Source organism: Coregonus lavaretus, assembly GCF_964263955.1.
Source record: "Coregonus lavaretus genome assembly, chromosome: 17".
Classification (NCBI taxonomy): domain Eukaryota; kingdom Metazoa; phylum Chordata; class Actinopteri; order Salmoniformes; family Salmonidae; genus Coregonus; species Coregonus lavaretus.
In genome coordinates this window covers 11,508,292-11,526,562 of record NC_140004.1, presented here as the reverse complement: position 1 = coordinate 11,526,562, position 18,271 = coordinate 11,508,292, and the positions used below count along the sequence as shown (strand labels likewise).

The following is an 18,271-nucleotide window of genomic DNA, read 5'->3' as shown; positions in this document are numbered from 1 at the left end:
CGCCTGTCCTGACCAATCCCACGGCTCTGCCTGTTTTTTCCCCCATCTCTTCTTCATGGTCTATGGGAAAGCAAATGAAGAATCTTGGGCGGAAGGCAGTTTCTGTGTGCTTGTTAAAAAGAACAATCTGTGCCAGAGGAAAGTGCTGCAGCAACTGTGCTGCAGAACATGCTCGCTAAAAGGGTGACTGGACATCCCGCGAGGGGACGGGGGGGGGGGCGGCACCCCTCTACCACAGCCCGCTCACTCAGTTACATAATTTATAAGAAAATCTGTGCCTCTTAAGGGACTACGTCGGAGGTGTGATGACAAAACTACAACAAACCTACCTTTTCCTGTACTGGGACATGTGGTCAGGGCGACAGTAGCGACTGGGACTTACAAAAAAACGAAAACAAATAATGTGTCGGTATTTTGTGACCAAAGCATCGATGCCAAAATAATTGTACCCTTTTCCAATGTAGGATGTGTAGCTTGCAGGAGGGACCCTGTGAATCTGTTTCCCTTCATGTTTTTTTTTCTTTCTCCTCCTTGTCAAGATTAACGATGCACAGGTGAAAGCTGATGAACGTATCAACCCCGGTTGTGTGTTTGTAAATAAACTTAAAAGCTCACTCAATAATGTGAAAACTGTCTGGGTTAAGTTTGCTATCTGCCAAGTGAGGATACATGCGCACATGAACGCACGCACGATTGTGCAAACACTTGAATTGATAGTTGCGAAAATCATGTCCCCATTCTACATGTAGCAATTGTGTGCCACAGGAATAGAGGTTGCAAAACTGTCATCTATATTTCAGGTAGTGTGCGTGTGAGAGGGAGAACGTTACAGGTACCCTTGACTCACTTAGGTTCAGACACAAATCATTCCACAGGTCCTAAGATGAGACATCTGTTTATAAAAGACTACATTACATAAATCAGGGTCATGTTTATTAGGCAAAAAACAAGAAAACTGACTTAAACAGGGAAGGACTACCTGGGCTCGTCCAATAGGAAACCTTTTTTTTTTTTTTTTTTTTTTGCTAAATGTTTTCGTTGTGTGCCGTAATGAACAAGACCCATATCTTACTGCTACATGAGACCATGGGGCCATTGCACTTTCACAAACAGCAGCACTATCAGGGCTTTATTCCACAACATTGCACGGTTATGTCATTCCATTCAAACAGAGTTGGTACTGTATTGATCTTCTAGATCATCTTCTTTGATATGGTAGATGTTTTTGGTTGACTTCATTTAAATGTTATTCTATCCTAGCAAGCTGCCACACATTCAAGACATGTCCATGACACTAGCAAACGGCATGCATTTCATAAAGGTCGTGCTCATTATGCACCAAACGGAAGAAAACAGACAGTATGACATATTAAAATGTTTTCTGTTGTGTGCCCTGATGAACAAGACTCGTGTTGTAAGCGCCTCAGAGAGACTGAGAATCCAAGACAATGGTTGGTGCTGCAAAATGTGACCACTGTCTGTCTCTGTCACACACAGGCTATAGGAGTCAACTTTGTAGTGGTTGAAAAACCTGTTGATAAAACCTATTATAGAATGAATACTGAGGTGGATACAGCACTGTATTCCAATAAAGAATAAATATTCTCAATGTGGGTTTATACCTTTTGAACAATTACTGTAGTTGTGTTGTACTGATGATTTTGGTTTGATTTGAAATAAAAATGTATTGATCCCTTTGGTTAACAGACACGTATTCTTGGTCATTGTTGAAGATTACTTAGATTTGATTAGATAGTATCAGAGTAGTTTTTTGTACACTAGTGTCGATGTTATATATATTAATGTCATTACTCCTCCAAGACCTAGTCTGGATTATATTTTACTTACAGTTTTAATTTTAATTAAATTGGTTAATCTGTTAATCTTTTTGTGTATTTTTTCTGCTAGGCTCTGTTGGCCACTTATGGTCATTATGAACATAATCATTTCCCCACACTGTTCATCTGGGTCGGGTTTATTAGGCACAAAATTGAAAAATAACTAACTGAAACAGGGAGGGACTACATGGACTTGTTCTATAAGAAACGCTAATTTGAGTTTTCATTATGAAAAGTTTGAAAACGTTTTCTGTTGTGAGCCCTAATGAACACAACCCTGGTTGTATGATAAACCTCCCAGCCTGTTCCTCACCCAACATTATGTTCCTTTAAGTTCAAGGTTTAGCAAGAAGTTACAGGATGTATGTAATATAATTGTATTTGGTCATTTAGCAGACATATTTATCCGAAGAGACTTTTATCCAACGCAGTCAGTGTTGGAGTAGTAAACTACTAAAAAAGTAAGTAACTACTGAAAACACTACCTAGATTTGAATTAAAATCTACGTAGTTAGCAGTGCAGCTAACTACTGGAACTACACAAAAATAATTAATGGGTGAAGTAGACAATTTATTATAATTTTCGGCATCAGACTAGGGCTGTTACCGTGACCGTATTACCGCTACACCGGCAGTCACGAGTCATGATGACAGTCAAATTCCACATGACCGTTTAGTCACAGTAATTAGGCTTCTCCAAGCTCTGATGCTGCTGATAGTCATTAGTAGCCTACCAAACTTGCTAACTGCCTGGTACTCAGCACTCTATTGTCCCTCTAATCACTCTGACATCAATGCAAGTGTCATCGAAAATCTAATCAAACACTTCATGAGAGCTCATGTTGTGCAACATTTCTATAGGCTGCAATTGCGTGAGAACAGAGTGATGGCCTCTTAAAAAGAGGAGGATCCCATCAGCTTTCTATAGGCTAGGCCTACAATGTTTATTTCTCAACTTTCCTAATATTAAGCACATTGCTTCTGTTTACAACCTACCTGACTGGCATGAAAATGAACCACGTGAAAAGCGTCCTCCATTCGCTATTTAAGTGCGTAGATGACCTGTATTTTTTTCCGCTGCCCCGGTTTCGAGACAGGTTCATGATAATGGTCCATTCTAAATCAAAACAAATTTCTCACATATATATTATTTAGTATATGTAAAGACAAGATTAAATCAAGAATAGTGTGATGGGTGACAATATTAGCCTATCACTTGTGAATTATATATTATCACTTGTGAATGATGCCCAAGGCAAACCGCACATTTTTTTTGTGTGACCTTTTCAAATCATAGTCGCACACCTCATGTAGGCTAGCCCATAGGCCTATATGTTTTGATAAGGTTTGTATCACAACTAAAGTGGCCAAATAACTTCTTTAAAATGAAGCACATTAATCCACTTTACAACGGGTGTAGAGCCTAATTGACTGACATACATACGCAGCACGTGAGTTTCAAGTTTGGGGAAGATAACTTTCACCATAAAAATATACCTTTTATAATAAAAGCAATACATGCATAATCGCATTTGTGGTCACTTTTGAGAATGGTGTTTTCCTGCTAAAGGAACATTTGCGCTTATAACCTACTGCCGTGTGCTCATTGCTGTGCTTATAATGTGAAGAAATAGCCTAATAATTTATCAACATTTTAAGCTAAACGTTCTCATCTGTTGCGTCAGGCTCATTGCTTAAAACAGGTTTTTTGATGCTAGAGGTTGTATTAATTTGGATCTAGCGCATCCCACAACTGTCCCAGACTATGTTTGGATAATAATTTCTTCCAATATCTTCAATTTGCGCCTCGGAATTTGATAAGGACGAGCGCAGTTGCATCCCTGAAGTATTTGTCTTCACTTGTAGCCTGTGAGAAAGACCCGATCACGTGACTGAGAGCCATGTGAGTGAGAGGTGCTTCGGCACGCAGCCCGGAGAAGGGAATTATAATTATTATATTCAGCCCAAGGGCACAGCGGTCACTGGCCACAAAAGGAATGTATGTTTTTAGAAGGCATTACGGCCACACACGGGATGCAAATCAAATCAAATCAAGTGTTATTTGTCGCATGCGCCGAATATAACAGGGGTAGACCTTACAGTGAACTGCTTACTTACAAGCCCTTAACCAACAATGCAGTTTTAAGAAAGAATACCCAAAAAATTCACACAAAAATACAATATGAAATAAAAGTAACAAATAATTAAAGCGCAGCAGTAGAAATAACAAGAGCGAGGCTATATACAGGGGGTACCGGTACCGAGTCAATGTGCGGGGGCACCGGTTAGTCGAGGTAATTGGGGTAATATGTACATGTAGGTAGAGTTATTAAAGTGACTATGCATAGATAATGAACAGAGAGTAGCAGCAGCGTAAAAGAGGGGTGGGGGGGCAATGCAAATAGTCTGGGTAGCCATTTGATTAGATGTTCAGTCTTATGGCTTGAGAGTAGAAGCTGTTTAGAAGCCTCTTGGACCTAGACTTTGTGCTCCGGTACCGCTTGCCGTGCGGTAGCAGAGAGAACAGTCTATGACTCGGGTGGCTGGAGTCTTTGACAATTTTTAGGGCCTTCCTCTGACACCGCCTGGTATAGAGGTCCTGGATGGCAGGAAGCTTGGCCCATAGTGATGTACTGGGCAGTACGCACTACCCTCTGTAGTGCCTTGCGGTCGGAGGCCGAGCAGTTGCCATACCAGGCAGTGATGCGACCAGTCAGGATGCTCTCAATGGTGCAGCTGTAGAACCTTTTGAGGATCTGAGGACCCATGCCAAATCTTTTCAGTCTCCTTAGGGAGAATAGGTTTTGTAGTGCCCTCTTCACAACTGTCTTGGTGTGCTTGGATCATGTTAGTTTGTTTTTGATGTGGACACCAAGGAACTTCAAGCTCTCAACCTGCTCCACTACTGCCCCGTCGAAGAGAATGGGGGCATGCTCTGTCCTCTTCTTTTTACTGTAGTCCACAATCATCTCCTTTGTCTTGATTACGTTGAGGGAGAGGTTGTTGTCCTGGCACCACACGGCCAGGTCTCTGACCTCCTCCCTATAGGCTGTCTCGTCGTTGTTGGTGATCAGGCCTACCTACCACTGTTGTGTCATTGGCAAACTTAATGATGATGTTGGAGTCGTGCCTGGCCATGCAGTCATGAGTGAACAGGGAGGACAGGAGGGGACTGAGCACGCACCCCTGAGGGGCCCCCGTGTTGAGGATCAGCGTGGCGGATGTGTTGTTACCTATCCTTACCACCTGGGGACGGCCCGTCAATATCCAGTTGCAGAGGGAGGTGTTTAGTCCCAGGGTCCTTAGCTTAGTGATGAGCTTTGAGGGCACTATGGTGTTGGATGTCAATGAATAGCATTCTCACATACATGTTCATTTTGTCCAGGTGTGAAAGGGCAGTGTGGAGCGCAATAGAGATTGCATCATCTGTGGATCTGTTAGGGCGATATGCAAATTGGAGTGGGTCTAGGGTTTCTGGGATAATGGTGTTAATGTGAGACATGACCAGCCTTTCAAAGCACTTCATGGCTACAGACGTGAGTGCTACGGGTCGGTAGTCATTTAGGCAGGTTACATTAGTGTTCTTGGGCACAGGGACTATGGTGGTCTGCTTGAAACATGTTGGTATTACAGCCAGTTGGTCAGCGCATGCTCGGCGTACACGTCCTTGTAATTCGTCTGGCCCTGCGGCCTCGTGAATGTTGACCTGTTTAAAGGTCTTACTCACATCGGCTACGGAGAGCGTGATCACACAGTCATCCAGAACAGCTGATGCTCTCATGCATGTTTCAGTGTTACTTGCCTCGAAGCGAGCATATAAGTAATTTAGCTCGTCTGGTAGGCTCATGTCACTGGGCAGCTCACGGCTGTGCTATCCTTTGTAGTCTGCAATAGTTTGCAAGCCCTGCCACATCCGACAAGCGTCGGAGTCGGTGTAGTACGATTCGATCTTAGTCCTGTATTGACGCTTTGCCTGTTTGATGGTTCGTCGGAGGGCATAGCGGGATTTCTTATAAGCTTCCGGGTTAGAGTCCCGCTCCTTGAAAGCGGCAGCTCTACTCTTTAGCTCAGTGCGGAAGTAATCCATGGCTTCTGGTTTGGGTATGTACAGTGGGGGAAAAAAGTATTTAGTCAGCCACCAATTGTGCAAGTTCTCCCACTTAAAAAGATGAGGGAGGCCTGTAATTTTCATCATATGTACAAGTCAACTATGACAGACAAAATGAGGAAAAAAAATCCAGAAAATCACATTGTAGGATTTTTAATGAATTTATTTGTAAATTATGGTGGAAAATAAGTATTTGGTCAATAACAAAAGTTTCTCAATACTTTGTTATATACCCTTTGTTGGCAATGACACAGGTCAAACGTTTTCTGTAAGTCTTCACAAGGTTTTCACACACTGTTGCTGGTATTTTGGCCCATTCCTCCATGCAGATCTCCTCTAGAGCAGTGATGTTTTGGGGCTGTCGCTGGGCAACACAGACTTTCAACTCCCTCCAAAGATTTTCTATGGGGTTGAGATCTGGAGACTGGCTAGGCCACTCCAGGACCTTGAAATGCTTCTTACGAAGCCACTCCTTCGTTGCCCGGGCGGTGTGTTTGGGATCATTGTCATGCTGAAAGACCCAGCCACGTTTCATCTTCAATGCCCTTGCTGATGGAAGGAGGTTTTCACTCAAAATCTCACGATACATGGCCCCATTCATTCTTTCCTTTACACAGATCAGTCGTCCTGGTCCCTTTGCAGAAAAACAGCCCCAAAGCATGATGTTTCCACCCCCATGCTTCACAGTAGGTATGGTGTTCAACTCAGCATTCGTTGTCCTCCAAACACGACGAGTTGAGTTTTTACCAAAAAGTTATATTTTGGTTTCATCTGACCATATGACATTCTCCCAATCCTCTTCTGGATCATCCAAATGCACTCTAGCAAACTTCAGACGGGCCTGGACATGTACTGGCTTAAGCAGGGGGACACGTCTGGCACTGCAGGATTTGAGTCACTGGCGGCGTAGTGTGTTACTGATGGTAGGCTTTGTTACTTTGGTCCCAGCTCTCTGCAGGTCATTCACTAGGTCCCCCTGTGTGGTTCTGGGATTTTTGCTCACCATTCTTGTGATCATTTTGACCCCACGGGGTGAGATCTTGCGTGGAGCCCTAGATCGAGGGAGATTATCAGTGGTCTTGTATGTCTTCCATTTCCTAATAATTGCTCCCACAGTTGATTTCTTCAAACCAAGCTGCTTACCTATTGCAGATTCAGTCTTCCCAGCCTGGTGCAGGTCTACAATTTTGTTTCTGGTGTCCTTTGACAGCTCTTTGGTCTTGGCCATAGTGGAGTTTGGAGTGTGACTGTTTGAGGTTGTGGACAGGTGTCTTTTATACTGATAACAAGTTCAAACAGGTGCCATTAATACAGGTAACGAGTGGAGGACAGAGGAGCCTCTTAAAGAAGAAGTTACAGGTCTGTGAGAGCCAGAAATCTTGCTTGTTTGTAGGTGACCAAATACTTATTTTCCACCATAATTTGCAAATAAATTCATTAAAAATCCTACAATGTGATTTTCTGGATTTTTTTCTTCTCAATTTGTCTGTCATAGTTGATGTGTACCTATGATGAAAATTACAGGCCTCTCTCATCTTTTTAAGTGGGAGAACTTGCACAATTGGTGGCTGACTAAATACTTTTTTCCCCACTGTACGTACAGTCACTGTGAGGACGACGTCATCGATGCACTTATTGATGAAGCCAGTGACTGATGTGGTGTACTCCTCAATGCCATCAGAAGAATCCCGGAACATATTCCAGTCTGTGCTACAAAAACAGTCCTGTAGCTTAGCATCTGCTTCATCTGACCACTTGTTTATTGACCGAGTCACTGGTGCTTCCTGCTTTAGTTTTGGCTTGTAAGCATGAATCAGGAGGATAGAATTATGGTCAGATTTTCCAAATGGAGGGCGAGGGAGAGCTTTGTACACGTCTCTGTGTGTGGAGTAAAGGTGGTCTAGAGTGTTTTTCCTTCTGGTTGCACATTGAACATGCTGGTAGAAATGAGGTAAAACTGATTTAAGTTTCCCTGCATTAAAGTCCCCGGCCACTAGGAGCGCCGCCTCTGGATGAGCATTTTTCTGTTTGCTTATGGCCGTATACAGTTCATTGAGTGCGGTCTTAGTGCCAGCATCGGTTTGTGGTGGTAAATAGACAGCTACGAAGAATATATATAAACTCTCTTGGTAGATAGTGTGGTCTACAGCTTGTCATGAGATACTGTACCTCAGGCAAGCAAAACCTTGAGACTTCCTTAGATATCGTGCAGCAGCTGTTGTTTACAAATATACATAGACTGCCACCCCTTGTCTTACCAGAGGCTGCTGTTTTATCCTACCGAGTCCTTGCCACTGAAAAACATCCCCACAGCATGATGCTGCCACCACCATGCTTCACCGTAGGGATGATGCCAGGTTTCCTCCAGACGTGACGCTTGGCATTCAGGCCAAAGAGTTCAATCTTGGTTTTATCAGACCAGAAAATCTTGTTTATCATGGTCTGAGTCTTTTAGGTGCCTTTTGGCAAACTCCAAGCAGGCTGTCATGTGCCTTTTACTGAGTAGTGGCGTCCGTCTGGCCACTCTACGATAAAGGCCTGAATGGTGGAGTGCTGCAGAGATGGTTGTCCTTCTGGAAGGCTCTCCCATCTCCATAGAGGAACTCTGGAGCTCATTCAGAGTGACCATCGGGTTCTTGGTCACCTCCCTGACCAAGGCCCTTCTCCCCCGATTGCTCAGTTTGGCTGGATGGCCAGCTCTAGGAAGCGGCTTGGTGGTTCCAAATTTCTTCCATTTAAGAATGACACAATCCTGTCTCGGAGCTCTACGGACAATTCCTTTGACCTCATGGCTTGGTTTTTGCTCTGACATGCACTGTCAACTGTCTGACCTTTATATAGACAGGTGTGTGCCTTTCCAAATCATGTCCAATCAATTGAATTTACCACAGGTGGACTCCAATCAAGTTGTTGAAACATCTCAAGGATGATCAATGGAAACAGGATGCACCTGCGCTCAATTTCGAGTCTCATAACAAAGGGTCTGAATACTTATGTAAATAAGGTTTTTCTGTTTTTTTTGTTTATACATTTGCAAACATTTCTAAAAATCTGTTTTCGCTTTGTCATTATTGGGTATTGTGTGTAGATTGATGAGAATATTTTTTTATTTAATCCATTTTAGAATAAGGCTGTAACGGAACAAAATGTGGAAAAAGTCAAGGGTTTTTTTCTTTCTTTCTTTCTTTCTTTCTCTTTCTTTCTTTCTCTCTTTCTCTCTTTCTCTCTTTCTTTCTTTCTTTCTTTCTTTCTTTCTTTCTTTCTTTCTTTCTTTCTTTCTTTCTTTCTTTCTTTCTTTCTTTCTTTCTTTCTTTCTTTCTTTCTTTCTTTCTTTCTTTCTTTCTTTCTTTCTTTCTTTCTTTCTTTCTTTCTTTCTTTCTTTCTTTCTTTCTTTCTTTCTTTCTTTCTTTCTTTCTTTCTTTCTTTCTTTCTTTCTTTCTTTCTTTCTTTCTTTCTTTCTTTCTTTCTTTCTTAATAAAGTGCATCATTATTCCCATAACATTATTACAGAGAATCAGACAAGTTATGCTACCCTCTGCCTATTGGCTACTTAGCTTATTCAAGCCTGTCTCAAAATACAGCACTTCCCCTTTAAGACAAAAAAAAAAGCTATTTACCTGACTCGCTTTTCAAAGATGTCTAGAAATGCACACGTTTTGTGCTCTTCTAGGAAGCAATCAGATGTGGAGTGTGTGTGAGATGAGTCCTAGTAGGTCCTAGGTAGGGTTGTGTAAGTATATTCTCCCTCTCTGTTTTCAGGTGAGTACCTGAGCAGGTATGGGAAATGCCACCTGTGTTACGCCACCTGCTATAAGTGCACAGGTCCTGAGAAGGAGGACTGCATGAGCTGCCCATCCAGCAGGTGAGATGGACACACTGCAGTGGATTAGAGAATGGGTCATATTCATTAGTGCAGACGTCACAAAATTGCAACTGAAACCGAAAGCAATGGACTTGTATTGGACAAGTTTAGACCTTGGAGCACCTTTTGATACACTGAATGTCTTGTCTGTGAGATGAGACTGAACAGCATGTTCTTTGATTAAACATAACTTTGGAAGTTCAGCATCACAAAACGAATGTTTTGATGAATGATGATAATGTCCAAAAATACTTTTCATGTTGATATTATTGGAATTCTATATAACGTAACGATTTACATTAACTTTGTATTATGAAGCATACATTAAAGCAATTTTACACGAGAGGGCGTGGCACAATTGCTTTTCTACAACGGAGTTACCAATTCAATAAAATCTTTATTTTGAAAAATGTATTCATAGGCTACTATTTCATCCCTCCACGAGAATATACTGTAGTCCCGACACAAATCTAGGGTTGCCAGTCAAGCCTACTGGTCGTTTGTTCGATTGGCATCGTTGCCAGCCAAGCTGATTTTGTTGTTCGTTCCATTGAGGTTCGTTCTATTGGCACGTTGCTTTGCAGGCTCTTCTCTCTTGCTAGCTAGCCAACTACACAGCTAACACAATCACTTCCATGTTCAAACTGAAACTGGAGAGACAGCAAAACAGCTGCATTTCATTTCATTTTACCTGTTATTCTATTGACATGTCTTTGGATAAAAACTATGCTGATGCATGATTTTGCCCTTCAGAGAAAAGCTGTCTGTCTCGTCCTGACTCTGGGCCAGTGGAGATCACATTTCAAAATTGAAACAAATGTTACAAAGGTCTGAGGGGCAGTAGCCTAGTAATGCACAGGTTGACTTTTAACCAGCAGTCCCCGTGGTTATATTTGCGGGTGGGCGGGTTTAGGGTCATGAAATACTGTGTGGATGGAAGGTTGGTTGGGTGGCGGGGCGAGGAGGGGTGGGTTGAATAAAGAGAAAACAATACATTAAAAAAATCCATACATGTATCATTCTTGTGCAATCTATATCTATAGGTTACACCGAGGTTTTTATTTCATTATTTTAGGCTATCTGGCATTAGTGCATAGGCTAAGCCTAAGCTTTAGGGCCTAACTATGCGTGCCAAATGTTTTACAGACACATTTTTATGACAAAAATAAACAATACAATATACAGTATGCAGTAGTAGGGTTGTCATTAGTTAACACAGCCACAAAATTATAATTATGGCTAAACTCTTGCCCATTTCTACAATTTATCTTCTTAAAATCTGATTTTAAACATTTACCACACTGCTAACCTTATGCCTAACCCTAACCTTGAATTAAGACCAAAACGCTAATTGTTTTAGCCAATTCTGACTTTGTGGCTGTGGAATATGACTTTGTGGCTGTGGAATATGACTTTGTGGCTGTGTTATCTAGTGGAAACCCAGTACTGCAAGAAGCCCCTGGAGTGATGCGGTAGCTGCTGTGATTGTTCAAGATTTCACAGTGGACAGTGGACCGCCCACATTCCTTCAGCACCGGTTAGATTTCAATGTCATCATTTAGCAAAAGACCTGTCACTCAGTCTGCTGTATAGCATAGAGCAAATATGGATATTCTGAACTTCTTCCGAAAGGGAGGCAATAAAAGCGAGCAGGTTGAGCACAAGAAGGCAGCAGTAAATGAGGTGGAGAGGACAGAACAGCCAGAAAGTCAAATTGCAGCAGCAGAGTTAAAGGCGCTGCATGGTCAATCTGTTGTCTGCATTGGCCATGTAGCATTTACGGTGATACGGCCTCTGCAGAAGTCAGGGCATTCATACTTATTGCACTTCGTGGAGCAGCGCAGAGCTGTTGTGAACGCAAGTTGTTTATGTTTATACAGGACCTCCCGCCCCCACCTACCGTCAACCAATCATGTCAATGCGGAGCTATATGGAGCTATACAGAGCCCTCCGCATTGTTACAAAATTTGGGAGGCGCACGCGATGTGGTACGGAGCTCAATTTGGTCTCTGCATGCCTCTGGAGGCTTCGCAATTGCGTCACACCCTCCATACGGAGCCTCTGACCACATTTTCGGATCAAGCATAAGAGGCTCTGCTTTGTCAATCCGACGTCTGAAGTGGCTGTACAGCATTTATTGGGATGCAGCCTCCAAAGACGTCACAGCTTTCATACTTCTTGCGCTTAGCAGAGCAGAGCTATTGTGAAGGTGGTCCTCTGTAGCTCAGCTGGTAGAGCACGGCGCTTGTAACGCCAGGGTAGTGGGTTAGATCCCCGGGACCACCCATACACAAAAAATGAATGCACGCATGACTGTAAGTCGCTTTGGATAAAAGCGTCTGCTAAATGGCATATTATTATTATAAGTTGTCAAGGAAGTGAGTTTGTGTTTATAAAGGACGTACCGCCGCCACCTACCGTCAACCAATCATGTCAATGCGGAGCTATATGGAGCCCTCCGCATTGTTACAACATTTGAGATGCGGTACGGAGCTTGATTTGGCCACTGCATGCCTCCGGAGGCTCCGCAATTGTGTCACTCCCTCCATACGAAGCCTCCGACCACATTTTTCATAAATTGACTTTTAATTGTCTTTGAGCCACAGGTTTGTGCAGGGTTGATGGTAGCTAAGTAGATAGCTAGTCTCCCTCAGCACAAGGGTTGGTTAATGCTAATACGCGCTCAGCACCCTTAAGCTAATGGGTGTCAGAGTTATTTAACAGTATATTTAGCAAATGGTCAGGCTAAAGATGTTGATATACAGTACATTCGGAAAGTATTCAGACCTCTTGACTTTTTCCACATTTTGTTACGTTACAGTCTTATTCTAAAATGGATTAAATGAAACATTTTCCTCATCAATCTACACAAAATACTCCATAATGACAAAGCGAGAACAGGTTTTTAGAAACAGAAATACCTTATTTACATAAGTATTCAGACCCTTTGCTATGAGACTCGAAATTGAGGTCAGGTGCACCCTGTTTCCATTGATCATCCTTGAGATGTTTCTACAACTGGATTGGAGTCCACCGGTGGTAAATTCAATTGATTGGACATGATTTGGAAAGGCACACACCTGTCTATATAAGGCCCCACAGTTGACAGTGCATGCAAAAACCAAGCCATGAGGTTGAAGGAATTGTCCGTAGAGCTCCGAGACAGGATTGTGTCATTCTTAAATGGAAGAAATTTGGAACCACCAAGCCGCTTCCTAGAGCTGGCCATCCGGCCAAACTGAGCAATCGGGGGAGAAGGGCCTTGGTCAGGGAGGTGACCAAGAACCCGATGGTCACTCTGAATGAGCTCCAGAGTTCCTCTATGGAGATGGGAGAGCCTTCCAGAACGACAACCATCTCTGCAGCACTCCACCATTCAGGCCTTTATCGTAGAGTGGCCAGACGGACGCCACTACTCAGTAAAAGGCACATGACAGCTCGCTTGGAGTTTGTCAAAAGCCACCTAAAAGACTCAGACCATGATAAACAAGATTTTCTGGTCTGATAAAACCAAGATTGAACTCTTTGGCCTGAACGCCAAGCGTCACGTCTGGAGGAAACCTGGCACCATCTCTACGGTGAAGCATGGTGGGGGCAGCGTCATGCTGTGGGGATGTTTTTCAGAGGCAGGGACTGGGAGACTAGTCAGGATTGAGGGAAATATTAATGGAGCAAAGTACAGAGAGATCCTTGATGAAAACCTGCTCCAGAGCACTCAGGACCTCAGACTGGGGTGAAGGTTAACCTTCCAACAGGACAACGACCCTAAGCACACAGCCAAGACAACACAGGAGTGGCTTCGGAACAAGTCTACAGGTGTGCCAAGCTTGTAGCGTCATACCCAAGAGGACTCGAGGCTGTAATCGTTGCCAAAGGTGCTTCAACGAAGTACTGAGTAAAGGGTCTGAATACTTATGTAAATGTTATATATGTAAATGTTATATATATACAGTGAGGGAAAAAAGTATTTGATCCCCTGCTGATTTTGTACGTTTGCCCACTGACAAAGAAATGATCAGTCTATAATTTTAATGGTAGGTTTATTTGAACAGTGAGAGACAGAATAACAACAAAAAAATCCAGAAAAACACGTCAAACATATTATGAATTGGTGGCAAAAACCTTGTTGGCAATCACAGAGGTCAGATGTTTCTTGTAATTGGCCACCAGGTTTGCACACATCTCAGGAGGGATTTTGTCCCACTCCTCTTTGCAGATCTTCTCCAAATCATTAAGGTTTCGAGGCTGATGTTTGGCATCTTGAACCTTCAGCTCCCTCCACATATTTTCTATGGGATTAAGGTCTGGAGACTGGCTAGGCCACTCCAGGACCTTAATGTGCTTCTTCTTGAGCCACTCCTTTGTTGCCTTGGCCGTGTGTTTTGGGTCATTGTCATGCTGGAATACCCATCCACGACCCATTTTCAATGCCCTGGCTGAGGGACGGAGGTTCTCACCCAAGATTTGACGGTACATGGCCCCGTCCATCGTCCCTTTGATGCGGAGAAGTTGTCCTGTCCCCTTAGCAGAAAAACACCCCCAAAGCATAATGTTTCCACCTCCATGTTTGACGGTGGGGATGGTGTTCTTGGGATCATAGGCAGCATTCCTCCTCCTCCAAACACGGCGAGTTCAGTTGATGCCAAAGAGCTCGATTTTGGTCTCATCTGACCACAACACTTTCACCCAGTTCTCCTCTGAATCATTCAGATGTTCATTGGCAAACTTCAGACGGCATGTATATGTGCTTTCTTGAGCAGGGGGACCTTGCGGGCGCTGCAGGATTTTTCAGTCCTTCACGGTGTAGTGTGTTACCAATTGTTTTCTTGGTGACTATGGTCCCAGCTGCCTTGAGATCATTGACAAGATCCTGCTGTGTAGTTCTGGGCTGATTCCCCACCGTTCTCATGATCATTGCAACTCCACGAGGTGAGATCTTGCATGGAGCCCCAGGCCGAGGGAGATTGACAGTTATTTTGTGTTTCTTCCATTTGCGAATAATCGCACCAACTGTTGTCACCTTCTCACCAAGCTGCTTGGCGATGGTCTTGTAGCCCATTCCAGCCTTGTGTAGGTCTACAATCTTGTCCCTGACATCCTTGGAGAACTCTTTGGTCTTGGCCATGGTGAAGAGTTTGGAATCTGATTGATTGATTGCTTCTGTGGACAGGTGTCTTTTATACAGGTAACAAGCTGAGATTAGGAGCACCCTTTAAGAGTGTGCTCCTAATCTCAGCTCGTTACCTCTATAAAAGACACCTGGGAGCCAGAAATCTTTTGGATTGAGAGGGGGTCAAATACTTATTTCCCTCATTAAAATGCAAATCAATTTATAACATTTTTGACATGCGTTTTTCTGGATTTTTTTGTTGTTATTCTGTCTCTCACTGTTCAAATAAACCTACCATTAAAATTATAGACTGATCATTTCTTTGTCAGTGGGCAAGCGTACAAAATCAGCAGGGGATCAAATACATTTTTCCCTCACTGTATATACACACTACCGTTCAAAAGTTTGGTGTCACTTAGAAATGTCCTTGTTTTTTTTTTGTCCATTTAAAATAACATCAAATTGATCAGAAATACAGTGTAGACATTGTTAATGTTGTAAATGGCTATTTTAGCTGGAAACGGCTGATTTTTAATGGAATATCTACACAGGTGTACAGAGGCCCATTATCAGCAACCATCAGTCCTGTGTTCCAATGGCACGTTGTGTTTGCTAATCCAAGATTATCATTTTAAAAGGCTAATTGATCATTAGAAAACCCTTTTGCAATTATGTTAGCACAGCTGAAAACTGTTGTGCTAATTAAAGAAGCAATAAAACTGGCCTTCTTGAGACTAGTTGAGTATCTGGAGCATCAGCAATTGTGGGTTCGATTACAGGCTCAAAATGGCCAGAAAAAATTACTTTCTTCTGAAACTCGTCAGTCTATTCTTGTTCTGAGAAATGAAGGCTATTCCATGCGAGAAATTGCCAAGAAACTGAAGATCTCGTACAACGCTGTGTACTACTCCCTTCACAGAAGAGCGCAAACTGGCTGTAACCAGAATAGAAAGAGGAGTGGGAGGCCCTGGTGCACAACTGAGCAAGAAGACAAATACATTAGAGTGTCTAGTTTGAGAAACAGACGCCTCACAGGTCCTCAACTGGCAGCTTCATCAAATAGTACCCGCAAAACACCAGTCTCAACATCAACAGTGAAGAGGCGACTCTGATCAGCCTGCCAGGAATAGAGCTCACCCACTCTGGATAACATGCATCAGTCTACAGTGGGGAGATACACTGCCAATTTTGCAGGTTTTCCTACTTACAAAGCATATAGAGGTCTGTAATTTTTTATCATAGGTACACTTCAACTGTGAGAGACGGAATCTGGAGGGCTTCTTAAAGAAAAACTAACAGGTCTGTGAGAGCCGGAATTCTTACTGGTTGGTTGGTGATCAAATACTTATGTCGTGCAATAAAATGCAAATTAATTACTTAAAAATCATACAATGTGATTTTCTGGATTTTAGCTAATCTGCCTGCAAGGAGCTTTACCTATGAAACAACCTACAAGGTATCATCCTGACTTGAATCTGATCAGCCTGTCAGGAATGGAGCTCACCCACTATAAATGTATATATTATTGACAAAACATGAAGTGTCCCTTTATAATTATACACATATCAGTTACGCAAGCTAACAACCAGCTAACAAGACTACTTAGCTAACTAGCTAGCTCACAAGACTAGCCAAGTTAGCTGCGTTGTTCCTTGCATGCGATTGGCTGTGTTCTTCTGGGCAGCACGCAGCCTGGGAGACAGGGTTGCCTGTCAGGTATTGTTCAGGGCTTAAATGCCCCGCATTGCAATCAATACAGCCACAGGGCTCCTTGATAAAGTGGTTATCGTGCATCAAAACAAATGAAAATAATAAATAATAAAAATTATATGCCACTTAGCAGACGCTTTTATCCAAAGCGACTTACAGTCATGCGTGCATACATTTTTACGTATGAATGGATGATGCGTGGTACTTTGATTATCTCGTGATCTCTACAAAACAACTTTTGTTATGTAGTGATCTCAACATAATGAGGTTTAAAAAATATATATATATATATATATTCATATGTCCTCTCTGGACTTCCGTAGTGTTTCGTGTAGGCTTACCCTGGCGTGATGTTTTGATAACCATGTAAATCTCTCTCGGACAAGGTGACTTTTATCAATATATTTGCCTGTATTTATCCCCAAAAATGAAATGCTAATTAGCTGCTATCATACAGAACTACAAATGCCTGTCTCAAGCTTCATGTCACTCACCAGGGCCATGATGATCTGGAAGAGACTGCCGAATCGAGGCAAAGGTAAGAATCTCTGGAGTAACTATCTAATGGTAGCTACATTTTGTAATTAATAAATTGGCTAAAGTTGGTTAAATTTAGCCAATTTTAAATTGAAAATGCCTGTTATCTAACTAGCTAGCTCATGGTTAGCTATTTAGCAACATTAGCCGTCTATTTGTCTAACCATTTAAATGCATGAGAAATTCATAAAAACAAGTGCATCTTTCTTTGGCTTTTATAAACCATAGTCTAGCTTGCTAGTTAACTAGCTAGCTAACTTAGATAGTGAAGCTAGGGCTATGCATTCTTGATAATGTTTGTTTGTGTCTGTGGGTGAGAGGTGAGTAGCCTACTTCAAGTACTACTTGACTTGTAGCTACCTTAGCTAGTTTTATTATTTTAGTTTGACTTTTTGACAGGTTTCAGAGATGGACTGATTAGCATCCTCTCTTGTGTCAACAGTGTGCTTACTTTACCGCGGCAAAATATCGATACAGTGCATTCGGAAAGTATTCAGACCCCTTGAATTTTTCCACATTTTGTTATGTTACAGCCTTATTCTAAAATGGATTAAATAGTTCATCTTCCAACAGGACAACGACCCTAAGCACACAGCCAAGACAACGCAGGAGTGGCTTCGTGACAAGTCTCTGAATGTCCTTGAGTGGCCCAGCCAGAGCCCGGACTTGAACCCGATCGAACATCTCTGGAGAGACCTGAAAATAGCTGTGCAGCGACGCTCCCCATCCAACCTGACAGAGCTTGAGAGGATCTGCAGAGAAGAATGGGAGAAACTCCCCAAATACAGGTGTGCCAAGCTTGTAGCGTCATACCCAAGAGGACTCGAGGCTGTAATCGTTGCCAAAGGTGCTTCAACGAAGTACTGAGTAAAGGGTCTGAATACTTATGTAAATGTTATATATGTAAATGTTATATATATACAGTGAGGGAAAAAAGTATTTGATCCCCTGCTGATTTTGTACGTTTGCCCACTGACAAAGAAATGATCAGTCTATAATTTTAATGGTAGGTTTATTTGAACAGTGAGAGACAGAATAACAACAAAAAAATCCAGAAAAACACGTCAAAAATATTATGAATTGGTGGCAAAAACCTTGTTGGCAAT

The 18,271-nt window shown here is 42.5% G+C and overlaps 1 protein-coding gene across 3 annotated transcripts in view; it reads left to right on the top strand.

Annotated features, from left to right (window-relative positions):
• The window catches only part of LOC311144794 (proprotein convertase subtilisin/kexin type 5-like), a 74,229-nt gene extending 56,456 nt beyond the window's left edge, over positions 1–17,773 (top strand). Inside the window, exons 21-23 of one of the 3 annotated variants that reach the window (XM_084180926.1) lie at positions 9,706–9,808; positions 17,126–17,166; positions 17,739–17,773. In XM_084180926.1, the coding sequence (XP_084037052.1) occupies positions 9,706–9,808; positions 17,126–17,166; positions 17,739–17,752 (158 nt within the window). In that variant the 3' untranslated portion in view covers positions 17,753–17,773. Of the gene's footprint in view, positions 1–71; positions 1,709–9,705; positions 10,152–17,125; positions 17,167–17,738 lie in introns of those variants that run through there. The other 2 variants (XM_084180928.1, XM_084180927.1) reach the window with 2 other exon arrangements.
• The last annotated feature ends 498 nt before the right edge of the window (positions 17,774–18,271 follow it).